Below are 11,475 nucleotides of genomic sequence, written 5' to 3'. Positions count from 1 at the left end.
CAGGTCCTGAAGGCAACTCCAGCGAGGATGGTCGCTCCAGCATTTCTAAGGGCCGTGGGGTGTCCGGCCCCACCTGGGGCACCCTAGCCTCCCACAGCCTACCGTCTGTGCTCCTGCCCCCTGCCCATCTGAGGGCCATTCGCCATGGGCGGCTGCTTCTCCAAGCCCAAGCCAGGTAACTCCTTTCGTCTTGCCTCCTACCTCCCCCCTCCCTCCTCCTGCCACCTTCTTCCTTCCCCTCCCTCTCTGCCTCCGAAGTAGGTCAGGCTGGGCAGCAGCTGCTCTGAATGTTAATGCACAGCAGGCAAGATGGTGTGAGGGGCCTGGAGCATTCTTCTGGCCCTCTTCCAGTGACCCCCCGCTTCTTTATTTGGGGCTTTGGGTGCTGGTGATGGGAATAGCAGCTGAGGGGAGGGTTCCTCCTGCCACAGGGTGGGGAGAGGAGCTGTGTCCCCCAGGGCCATGGAAGGGGGTCTCCGCCACTGTGTGACCCAGGGTGTGCAAGTTACCACTCAGCCTCAGTTTCCCTCTTTACAAAATGACCTCTCAGAGTTGCTGTGAGAGCTAAGTAGACAGGTCCCAGCCCTCTTCACCTCTTCTGACCCCTTTGTGACCTTGGGCCATCTCCTCAGCTTCTCTGGGTACACTTCCCCATTTGTACAGGAAATCCCCACCATGCCTAGCCCAAGCAGTTCCAGCCCGGAGTAGGGGTGTCCCAGGGTGCTGGAGGGACCTGGGTTTGCTCTCCGCTGGAGAATCTTTGCTGGGCTCTCCCTCTTGCCTCCACTTTTCCTCTTTCCTCCTCTTAACACCCAGGAAAGCAAGGTGTGCGGGTATGTCACAGATGAAGAAACCGAGGCCTAGAGATACCTCTTTAGTGCCCAGCCAGTGCCCCGCCCATGGTGCCCAGGCCACCCTGCCCAGGCTGGCTCACACCAGCTCCCCTTACCTGATACCCATCAGCTCTATTACCTTGGAATGCCTGAGCTTTTTCTCCATTTCTTGGGTCTGAAAGAGAACTTGGGGGCAAGAGAAGATGTATGATACTCTGCCAGGCAGAGGGACCCACCCACATCTGCCCTGGGAACCCATTCTTCCTCCCCTCAGCCCTGCCTGTGCTGTGAACACCCAGCCCTAGACTATATACCTCCCTGCCTGATGTATAACCTGGGCAAATGATGTCCATTGTCTTGACCTCAGCCTCCCCTCATCAGAAGTGGGCAGGAGGACACTGGCTGGCCCCAAACTGGCTCCTGTAGGACTGCTGGCCTGGCCGGAGATCCTGGGCAGAAGAGGCCACCTGTAGCTTCTTTTAAAGGAATGTAAAGGACCGGCCTGCCTGGGACTCCTGGCCCCAGGACTCCTGGTACAGGGGCTGTACACTCACCACACCAGAACTTGGCCTCTTGAGTCCAAATCCAGCCCCTCTTCCTGGCTGTGTGGCCTTGGACAGGTGACTTTACTTCTCTGAGTCTCTTGTGTTCTCACTCATAAAATGGGGCTAATAATTGTGCCTTCTGTACAGGCTGTCGTACTTAGCACAGGGCCCCCCACACAGGAGGCACTTGCAGGACACTATTATCCCCTTGTCTGGGCCTGGGATCTCTGTAGCCAGGACTCCCCCATGGGGCTGTAGTAGGAGGGCAGGAGCTTAGGCCCCAGGCACACATGCTGAGAACATCAGCAGTGAGGCTCAGGGAATTTTGGGGTGCAGGAGTGAGGAGAACCTTCAGCCATGAGAGTTCAGCTGGAGTCAGAAGGGGCCACAGGGAAACCAGAAGAAGCAAAAGATCTTTGTACAATTCTTCACTTCCTACCTTTCTCAATTCTGTGGCTCAGAGCACATCAGCACATACTTCCTGAGCTCCCTCTATATACCTATGCTTCAGTGGCTCTGTGTTCCTGATAGGAAGAATTCCAGGCCAGACCCTTGCTAAGCTCAGAACTAGGAGGAAGTGCACCTCTCCTGGTATCTGGTCACCTGCTTTTTATTAGGCCACAAGTGCTACCTAAAGGCTTTCCTTCTTTGCCATGGCTGCCAGGAAGCTCAGAGCTACCAATAGAACACTATTACCTAACTTCATCTGGTGAGCTTATACTCTGGGTTACGTATATGATCTTTAGCATTTACTGTCGCTAAAGAGATAGATGCTATTCTCTCCATTTTATAACAAAGGCGTCTGCCCAAGAGGGCTAAGGCAGGAGCCTGTGGTCACATGGGCAGCTGAGAATCAGGAGGCTAGGATTGATTTGGCTCTGTGGGTGAGCAGAGACCCCCTCCTCATCTGCTGTTCCTGACTTAATGGCTTCGGGTTAAATTGCATCAGGAAGTGTCTCAGAGTCTTGTAGAAGAAGGTGGAAGATGAAAAAAGCCTGGCTTGGCTGTTGTCTGGGCCTCTGCCAGGATGTTCTTGTGAGTTCCCTCTCTAAAGCTCATGTAGCTGGTGTCAGCTGAGTCCAAAATATTTTTCTTTTTAACTCTTCTGAAAACATTCTAACACCATTACATAAAATGTGGAAAATGGAGGGAAAAACCCGTAACTTCCCCACCTGACACAACAGCTTCAGCATGTGGTGTGCTCAGGCACCCTTCCTGCCCAGCTGGAATCATGGAGTGAACCTTCACCCCTGCCCCCTGCCATGCCTAGGCCTGGGCTGGGGGCCGTAATGTGAGGACAGGGGGGCTGCCCCCCCAGGTTCCCAGGCCAGGCCAAGGTGGGGGATTACACAGCCTGAGATGGAGGTACATGGAGGGGCTGGGCAGCCAGGGGAGGCAGTACCTGAGCTGAGTCTAGGTGGATGGGCAGGAGTTAGGTCCGGGAAGGATGGCAGCCTGGAGCAAGGGAACTGCATAGGCGAAGGCTGGAAACTGTGACTCTGGGTTCTTTGCTTCTAGAGTGAAAGGTCTGGGGCGAAGAGGATGAGAGGTGAAGCTAGGAGAGGCCTGGAGGCTCTGGTGCCTTGGGATTTGGGAGAGGCACCTCCTGCTTTTGCATTGAGCCCAAGCTGTGCCAGGGGCTTAGCTTCCATTACTTAGTCTTCCTCCCAGCAGCAGCAGCCCAGGAGGCCGGATTATCGCTGCTTAAAATTCTGTTTATTGTTCCTTTCTAATTAGAAAAATACCCCAGGTGCATTGTAGGGAATTTGGAAAATGCAGAAAAGTATGAAAAAGAAAATGACAATCTCCAGTTAACTCTCCCCTAGAATCGGCCCCATGGGCAGGCTGGGGAAGTAGTGTGTTTTGTGTGGAGGCTGGGGGCAGGGGAGGCTGTGCCCTCTCTGCTCTGTCCACATGCATGCCCCAGGTGGGAGTCACCCTTAAGGCCCCAGACCCCTGCACGTGAAGATGCTGAAACATCAGTGCTTGGTAAATGCCGAAGGATTCTCAAAGTGGTGAGATCAGCTATTTTGAGAAGTTGAAATTATTTTGTGTACACTTTTTTTTGAGTTTTGAAAAAAAAAAATGTCAAACCTATGAGAAAGTTGCAAGCATAGAATAAGGAACCCTTGATTTCCCGTCACCCAGATTCACTGGCTGGGATCTGAGCTGCACCTGTTTGGGATGCCCGATTCTCACTTGAGTCAGATCCTAAACGTGCCCCTGATCCCTCAGGGATGTTGTTGTCCTCCACTGGGGACTGTGCCCTTGGAGTCAGAGCAAGATTCAGTGGACCGGGGCTCTTTCCTCCACACAGATTCCTGGAGAAAGGGCAATTTCAGGGTTTAAAGAGCTTTGTTTTTGCCCCCTCCCCCACACACGAATCATGTTATTGAAATTAAAAAAAAACATGCAGAAATTCATTCAAGCCCACCCAGCAGCTGCCCCTGCCGCACCTACCCTGCTTCTTGCCTACTTTAAGGCTCTTTGCTGGTGCTGCAGATGGCTTTCTGGAGAGGGTGAGGCACAGGGGAGAACCTGCAGTCAGGAGCGGGCCTTGCTCAGAGCTTGTGGAGTATGCAGGCTGGGCGTTCACGGTGCCTCCCTCCTGCCCTGCCCACCCGCAGTGGAACTCAAGATTGAGGTGGTGCTGCCCGAGAAGGAGCGGGGCAAGGAGGAGCTGTCAGCCAGCGGGAAAGGCAGCCCCCGGGCCTACCAGGGCAACGGCACTGCCTGCCACTTCCACTCAGAGGAGCGCCTGCCTGCCCCTCACCCCTACTCTGGAGCTCAGGACTGTGTGGAGGCCGCCGTCTGCCATGTCAAGGACCTCGAGAATGGCCAGTGGGTGCTGGGCTTGGGATGGGTCAGAGGCCCCAAGGTGGGAGGGCAGAGCACAAGCCACTGATGTGGTGGGTGGGGAGGCCTGGAAGGGGCCTCTAGCCAGCTCCTGTCCTGGCCACCTCCACTGTGGCTTCTGCTGGTCTGGGCCTGCTCCCTGGAAGGCTGGACTCTAGGAGGCGGTGCCGGCAAGAGGTGGTGCCCCACATCTGTCCTGACTTCTGAAGGCAGCCCTTCTCCAGGATGCGAGAAGTGGAGCTGGGCTGGGGGAAGGTGTTGCTGGTGAAGGACAATGGGGAGTTCCATGCCCTGGGACACAAATGTCCACACTATGGTGCACCCCTGGTGAAAGGTGAGTTGTCGAGGTATACATGGGGGGTGGGGGCAGGACCCCCTCCAGTGGGCTTGGCCACTGCACCATCACGAGGGGACGCTCTGCCCCTAAGGGGCTCACACCCCAGTTCCACCAGGCCCCAGGCCAGTTTGGCTCCTTCCAGAGCCTCCAGTTCATCTATTGGTGGGGTCTCCTGGGCTGTGTGGAAGGGCCAGGGGGTGCTGGGACACAGGGATCCCTGGAGAGGGGCTCTTGCCAGTGACCCCAGCTCTCACTGCCCCTCCCAGGCGTGCTCTCCCGTGGCCGGGTGCGCTGCCCTTGGCATGGTGCCTGCTTCAACATCAGCACTGGGGACCTGGAGGACTTCCCTGGCCTGGACAGTCTACACAAGTTCCAGGTGGAGCTGGGTGTGCGGTAGGGTGGGAGCCTCGGGGTACAGGGTCAGGGGCCAGAGCACCCAAAAGCCTGGTTCTGAGCACCGAAGCACTTGCAGGTGAAGATTGAGAAGGAGAAGGTGTACATCCGGGCCAGCAAGCAGGTGAGGGGGTGGCTTGGGGCTCAGGCAAAAGGGAGAGGTGAGGTGGGCATCCGGGCCTGGAGAACAGCGTGTGCAAAGCCCTGCGGTGGGAGGGAGTCTGGTGAGTGTGGCTGGGGAGTGGAGTGAAGGCCTGCATGATGCAGATGAGGCTGGACTGCTGGGATGATGGCATAGGGAGGTTGGCTCTGACCCCAGTTCCTAGCTGACCCCCACTCTCCGGTGACCCCTAGGCCTTGCAGCTGCAGCGAAGGACCAAGGTGATGGCCAAGTGTATCTCTCCAAGTGCTGGCCACAGTGGCAGCACCAACGTGCTCATCGTGGGCGCAGGTTGGTGGGGTCATGAGGGGCAGGCAGGGTGAGGATGGGGAGAGCTGGTGCCTGACCCACAGCCCCTCCTCTCAGGTGCAGCTGGTTTGGTGTGTGCGGAGACCCTGCGGCAGGAGGGCTTCTCAGACAGGATCGTCCTGTGCACTCTGGATCGGCACCTCCCCTATGACCGACCCAAGCTCAGCAAGGTGCGGGGTAAGGCAAGTGGGAGCTGGGCCCTATCCCTCTGGGTACAGTCAGGCCCACTTTGGAGCCTTGTTTGTTGCCCTTTGGGAGTCTGGCCAGCTGCTCTCTCCAGTCATGCCAGGCACCACGGTGCCTGGCATTTGAAGATCTGGGTTTGTTGAGTTCTCTCTTGTAGTCTCTGTGTTACCTGGGGCTGGCCTACCCTCCCTGGGCCCCAGGTACTCTGTTGCAAATGGAACAATGGCCGCCTGGCCCTGTCTGAAGCTGGCTGTCTCCCGCAGTCCTTGGATGCTCAGCCCGAGCAGCTGGCCCTAAGGCCCAAGGAGTTCTTCCGAGCCTATGGCATCGAAGTGCTCACTGAGGCCCAGGTAGGGGACACAGCTGGGGAACCATGAAGGGCATGAGGCCCTGTTGGTCCCTGAAGGTGTGGGGGTGCTCTGCCCTCCTGGCCCTGATACCTAGGCACCCAGAGGGTGCATTCTGAAGCTTAAAGAATAAGGAGGAGTTGCCAGGTGAGGGAGGAAGAACAACTCGGGGCCAGGAACAGCACTGTGAAGCTGCTCAGGGGGTCTGGCTGGGCTCTGGACGCACTGCAGGACTCGGGCAGCCAGGCTCAGGGCCATGCTCTGCCCGGTGTGATTGCAGGTGGTCACAGTGGACGTGAGAAACAAGAAGGTCGTTTTCAAGGATGGCTTCAAGTTGGAGTACAGCAAGCTGCTGCTGGCTCCAGGGAGCAGGTGAGAGGGTATTGCCCCCACTGCCCCCTGGTGGACACTGGGCAGGGCACTAGCCAGGATGAGAAGGCTCAGGTGCCCGGAAGCCCCTCACTGACACTGGCCATTTCTCAGCCCTAAGACCCTGAGCTGCAAAGGCAAAGAGGTGGAAAACGTGTTTACCATCCGGACTCCGGAGGATGCCAATCGTGTGGTGAGGCTGGCCCGGGGCCGAAATGCGGTGGTCGTGGGAGCCGGCTTCCTAGGTGAGCAGCTGGGGGTGGTGGGGTGGTGCTGATTCTAGGAGGTACAGGGTGCCAGTTTGCTGCCCACCACCCTGGCCCAGGGATGGAGGTGGCCGCCTATCTGACTGAGAAGGCCCACTCAGTGTCCGTGGTGGAGCTGGAGGAGACACCCTTCAGGAGGTTCCTGGGGGAGCGTGTCGGTCGTGCCCTCATGAAGGTGAGCCCACCCTGGCCCCTGGCCCCTAGGAACCCTGGGCACCCATGGGCTCTCACCCACTGCCCACCTGCCCTGATAGGTTTTTGAGAACAACCGGGTCAAATTCTACATGCAGACAGAGGTGTCGGAGCTACGGGCCCAGGAGGGAAAGGTGGGCCCTTCTCACTGCCCCTCTCTGTCCCCTCTCCCTGGTGCCTGGGAGCTTGACCCAGCCGCTCACCTGCCCACTCCCCACAGCTGAAGGAGGTTGTACTGAAGAGCAGCAAGGTGGTACGGGCTGACGTCTGTGTGGTGGGCATTGGTGAGTGGGTAGGTAGGTGGGTGCGGATGAGCAGAGCCTTGGGCCAGTCCCTTCCCTTCCCTTCACCTCAGTTTTCACATCTATAAAATGGGGACTCTAATCGTACCCACTTCAAAGGGGTGTTGGGGAACAGGCATACTGGGCTTGGCCTAGGCCTGGCACAGAAGGTGCTCCCAGTGACCATTGCCCACTCATATGTGACTCCATGTCCTGCTCTTTATGGGCTCCAGGACACAGACATGCCTCTAACTGTTCTCTGCTCCACTTGAGGTGCCACTTTGGGGAGGGACAAAGCTGGGAGGTGGCAGCACGGGGGTTGGGATGGTAGTGTATGCCGACCCCCACCAGGGAGCTTCCTGGAGTGCTTCTCAGAGGAGGAGATACCCGAGGCGTGATGGGAGGCACGGGGGCCTGTGGGGACCCAGACAGAGGGGACAGGATGCACAAAGGCCAAAGGGTAGGCAGCCCATTGGATGATCAATCTGCAGCTGGGTTTTGGCAAGTGAAGGGTATGGGTCATGTAGAGCAATGACGAGGGAGAAGGGAGGGACCAGGGAGTGGACACAGTGGCCCTGTCCTGTCAGGCGCGGTGCCCGCCACGGGCTTCCTGAGGCAGAGTGGCATTGGTCTGGATTCCCGAGGCTTCATCCCTGTCAACAAGGTGGGGCTGGGTGAGGTGGGAAGGGAACTGGACTGGGGGTGGTGGGAAGTCCAGGTTAGGGCCCCTGTTTCATCTATGAAGCCCTGGACCATCTACCCACAGATGATGCAGACCAACATCCCAGGTGTGTTTGCAGCAGGTGATGCTGTTACCTTCCCTCTGGCCTGGAGGAACAATCGGAAAGTGAACATCCCACACTGGCAGATGGCTCATGCCCAGGGTATGGCCAGCCCCATGGCAGGGTGGGGGGTGGGAGGCTGTCCCAGAGTCTCAGCCTCCCCCAGTCCCACCCCTCAGTTGCTGACCTTGGGTCCTGGTTGCCAGTTGCAGAGCTATTCAAAGATCTGTGGTGGCCTGTCTGGCCAGCCTTATCCAGGTGATCAAGCCAGCTCACAGAGCAAGGCCTGTGGCCCATCTCCCTCCTGTGCCCTCTGGATACCCCATTCAGCCAGCCACAGCACCCCACACCAACTGAGCCTCTCCTTTTCTTTTGTCCTCAAAGACACACGTTCGCCAAGGAGAAAGGGATTTAGTAGGACATGGGCCAGTTCCCTTCTCAGTGCCTCTGTCTCCCTTGGGCCACTCAGCTGGCTCTGGGAACTCAGTTGCCTTAATCAGGCCCCTGGGAGGCTGCTATCTGGGCCTGGAAACCCGGGCTCAGTGGGGAACTGTTGTGCTCTCTGAGGAATAGCTTTCCCCGCTCACCAAGCCTTCGAAGCTGTGTCCACTGTGCATTCTTGGTCTGGGCTCCTAAACTGCCAGTGCCAGCAAGTTAGCTGCCTCATCAGGATGACCGCCAGGCTCCCCGCATCCACCTCCCCTCCCCTCCGCCTTCATGTTATCTGAGTCTCGGCTGCCTGAAACCCCACTCCTGGTACCAATTTCTGTTCTGGTCCAAGGTCTGAAGTTGGTGCTAGGTTTTAAGGAGCCAAAGGCTGCTGGTCAGCTGAATGAAATTAAGGTTTAACTGAGAGGGTCCCGGGGACTCTCACAGACATCCAACCACAAGACTCCAGTGGAGCTTCATGGACTGGAAAGCCACCCACTATTCTCTCTGGGGCCCTGGATGTGGCGGACATCGCTCTTTCCCAGGCACTTGTGCCCACTCTCATGCTTCCTTCTTCAGACCTGATGTATCTGATTCGTTGTCTGTGTGCACACCCGAGATGGTGGGGCAGCCCCATAGCCCCAGACCTAGGGCACTTCATTCAGATTCTCCGGAGAAGCTATCTAAGTGGCCAGCTTTGAGCTAGGTGTCCCCCTCTGTATCAATCAGCTGCAACCAAGTGGGGACAGGTGCCTGAGCAATGATGCGCCTCTTGACCTCTGCGGCTGCAAGGAGGAGTAGCCTACACACGAAGGGTCCCTAAAGAACAGGGGCAGGCAGTGTAGGGATGGTGGGGGCTAGGGTTGGGCTCTCACTACTCTGGGTTCCGCAGGGCGCGTGGCAGCCCAGAACATGCTGGCTCAGGAGGCGGAGATCAACACCGTGCCTTACCTGTGGACCGCAATGTTTGGCAAGAGCCTACGCTACGCGGGTAACGGGAGCCTCGGACGGACGATGCCGGGCCTAGCGCACGTAGGGGCGGAGCTAAGGTGTTAGCGGACTGCACAGGTGGGGCCTGGAGTTTGGGCGGGGCCACGACCTCTATAGGAAGTAGCAAAGAACTCGGCGGCAAAGCCAGGGACTACCTAAGAAAGGTATAGTTAGGAGGGCTCAGGATGCTGATCCGGCGGAGCTCCATCCTCCTCGCTGGGCTCACGTGGACGCTTCTCGCCTGTCCGGCCTACAGGGTACGGAGAAGGTTTCGACGACGTCATCATCCAAGGGGATCTGGAGGAGCTGAAGTTCGTGGCTTTTTACACCAAGTGAGAGCAACGGGGCGGAGAAGGGGAGCGAAGCAGCGGGAGCTCGGTGGTTAGGGGGAACTCATCCCAGAGAAGCTGCTCCAGACAAGGAGGCTTACCTGAAAGGAGGAGCTAGTGGCAAAAGGGGGCAGCTAGGCAGGAGACACTGTCAAGGAGAGGAGAGGAGGTGGAGCAGTAATAATTCCATCTGCCACGCATTGGGGTGGGACATTTTATCTTCAGGACAGCTCTTTGAGATGGGTGTTGTTGACACACTGCTTCTACACTGAGGGAAGTCCCAGCCCTGAACCGCACTGAGGAATAGAAGTAAGGCTGGCGCCCCCATGGGGGTCCTGTAGGAGCCCACAGCCCGCGCTGGGCTTTTAAAGTGCAGAGCAGGGAGGGCTGGTGCTCGGGATGTCCAGTTGTCTAAGGTAAGATCCCTCCCTGGGCCCCAGGTAGACAGGAGTATGTCAGGATCTCAAAGAAGAGGGGCCACTGCTGGGCAGTCCTCAGGCTCAGCCACCCTCTCCCTGCAGAGGTGACGAGGTGATCGCCGTGGCCAGCATGAACTATGATCCCATCGTGTCCAAGGTGGCTGAGGTGCTGGCCTCGGGCCGCGCCATCCGGAAGCGGGAAGTGGAGTGAGTGTGGGCACTGGAGACCTGGGGTGTGGAGGGCAAGAAGTCCAACAAAGGACTGTTTCAAGATGCCCATGACAGCCAGGTGCCCCACATCCCTCCTCCAGGGCCAGTCCCCTCACTCTTGGTCCCCATCAGTCTGAAGCTCTCAGGGCTATGGTGCCATATGGGGCAAAAGTTATGATATGGGAATGGGCTGTTTATACGTGCTGTTGGGTGATAGAAAGGAAGTAGGCCAGGGACAGTGCTGTGGGGAGGAGTCAAGGCCCACTGCTTGGGCAATCACTGGGCCTGGGGCACCTGACTGGACATAGTTGTGTTGAGCCTGGCAGAAGCCAGGTGGGAAAATGCAGCTAGTATGCCCCTGGGGACGCCCTGCACAGAGATGTGGGGTGGTTGTTTGGGGTCTGGGAGAACTGACACCAGTCATTACCCTCATCCTGGCATGGTGCAATGGGAGTCACCCTGTAGGCTCAACCTACCTACAGAGAGCTCCCAGGGACTGAGGAAAGCCTGAAGGCATGAAGGGGGTAGGCCTCCGGGTAGAAACAATGAAGAACCAAGAGGGGACATAAATGACGTGCTCTCTCCCTGGCCTTCTGTCTCTCCCTCTTGCCCTCGCAAAGGCTGTTTCTGCTGCACAGCAAGTACGTGTCCTCTGTCCTTCTTGATGACTGTTCTGAGCCTCTCCCACCTCAGCCCTGAGTCTACACCCAATGGTCTTTCCCCCTCTGCTCAAGTACACATTGGGCTGGGCACCAGGGCCTGGCACAGAGTGGGCCCCTGCTGCCCTCAAGGGCCAGCTAGCTGTTCATGGTGCTGAGTGGGGAGCCTGCTCTCTTCATCTGCCCTGACTCCTCCTTCCCTCATTCCTGCAGGACCGGCGACATGTCTTGGCTCACAGGAAAAGGATCCTGAGCTTGCATGCAGCAGACTTAGGCAGGCATGCTGGGGCACCAGGGACAGAGGCCAAGCCCTGGGGGCAGGTGCCAACCTCCAATTTCCCAGGGTCCCCCAGGGCAGGACCTGAGCCCTCCCAGTGTTTGCCATCTGCTGCCTGGCTCACTTTCAGAGAGGCCTCTGCTTCTTCCAAGAGATGCTCACCACCCAAGGCCTCCACAGCTACCAATGGCTAGCAGTGGAGGCGAGACAGGCCCTGCCTCTTCTCTGTATTGGGACTGGTCCCCTGTAGGAGCCTACAACATCTTAGACATTACCTTAAAATTAAAACGCACACATTTGCAGATC

General features: G+C 57.6%; 1 protein-coding gene across 1 annotated transcript; it reads left to right on the top strand.

Moving 5' to 3' along the window:
- Nucleotides 1–11,475, top strand: AIFM3 (apoptosis inducing factor, mitochondria associated 3). The gene is made up of 19 exons (XM_006908647.3): nt 1–175; nt 4,006–4,219; nt 4,459–4,568; nt 4,838–4,947; nt 5,044–5,088; nt 5,319–5,415; nt 5,491–5,603; nt 5,883–5,969; nt 6,247–6,338; nt 6,450–6,580; nt 6,661–6,776; nt 6,856–6,927; nt 7,014–7,077; nt 7,662–7,738; nt 7,841–7,958; nt 9,178–9,276; nt 9,532–9,607; nt 10,126–10,230; nt 11,106–11,475. Exons 1-19 carry the CDS (start codon nt 145–147, stop codon nt 11,143–11,145), a joined length of 1,797 nt encoding a protein of 598 aa, XP_006908709.1. The 5' UTR covers nt 1–144; the 3' UTR covers nt 11,146–11,475.

Source organism: Pteropus alecto, unplaced genomic scaffold (assembly GCF_000325575.1).
Source record: "Pteropus alecto unplaced genomic scaffold, ASM32557v1 scaffold113, whole genome shotgun sequence".
Lineage (NCBI taxonomy): Eukaryota > Metazoa > Chordata > Mammalia > Chiroptera > Pteropodidae > Pteropus > Pteropus alecto.
The sequence above is the reverse complement of the archived record's forward strand: the minus strand, read 5'-3'. Positions and strand labels throughout refer to the sequence as shown.

Coding starts and splice junctions, on each gene's coding strand:
- AIFM3 (XM_006908647.3), top strand. CDS start 145: ATGGGCGGCTGCTTCTCCAAGCCCAAGCCAG. Junction 4,569..4,837: donor TGGTGCACCCCTGGTGAAAG/GTGAGTTGTCGA, acceptor TGCCCCTCCCAG/GCGTGCTCTCCCGTGGCCGG. Junction 5,416..5,490: donor CGTGCTCATCGTGGGCGCAG/GTTGGTGGGGTC, acceptor CCCTCCTCTCAG/GTGCAGCTGGTTTGGTGTGT.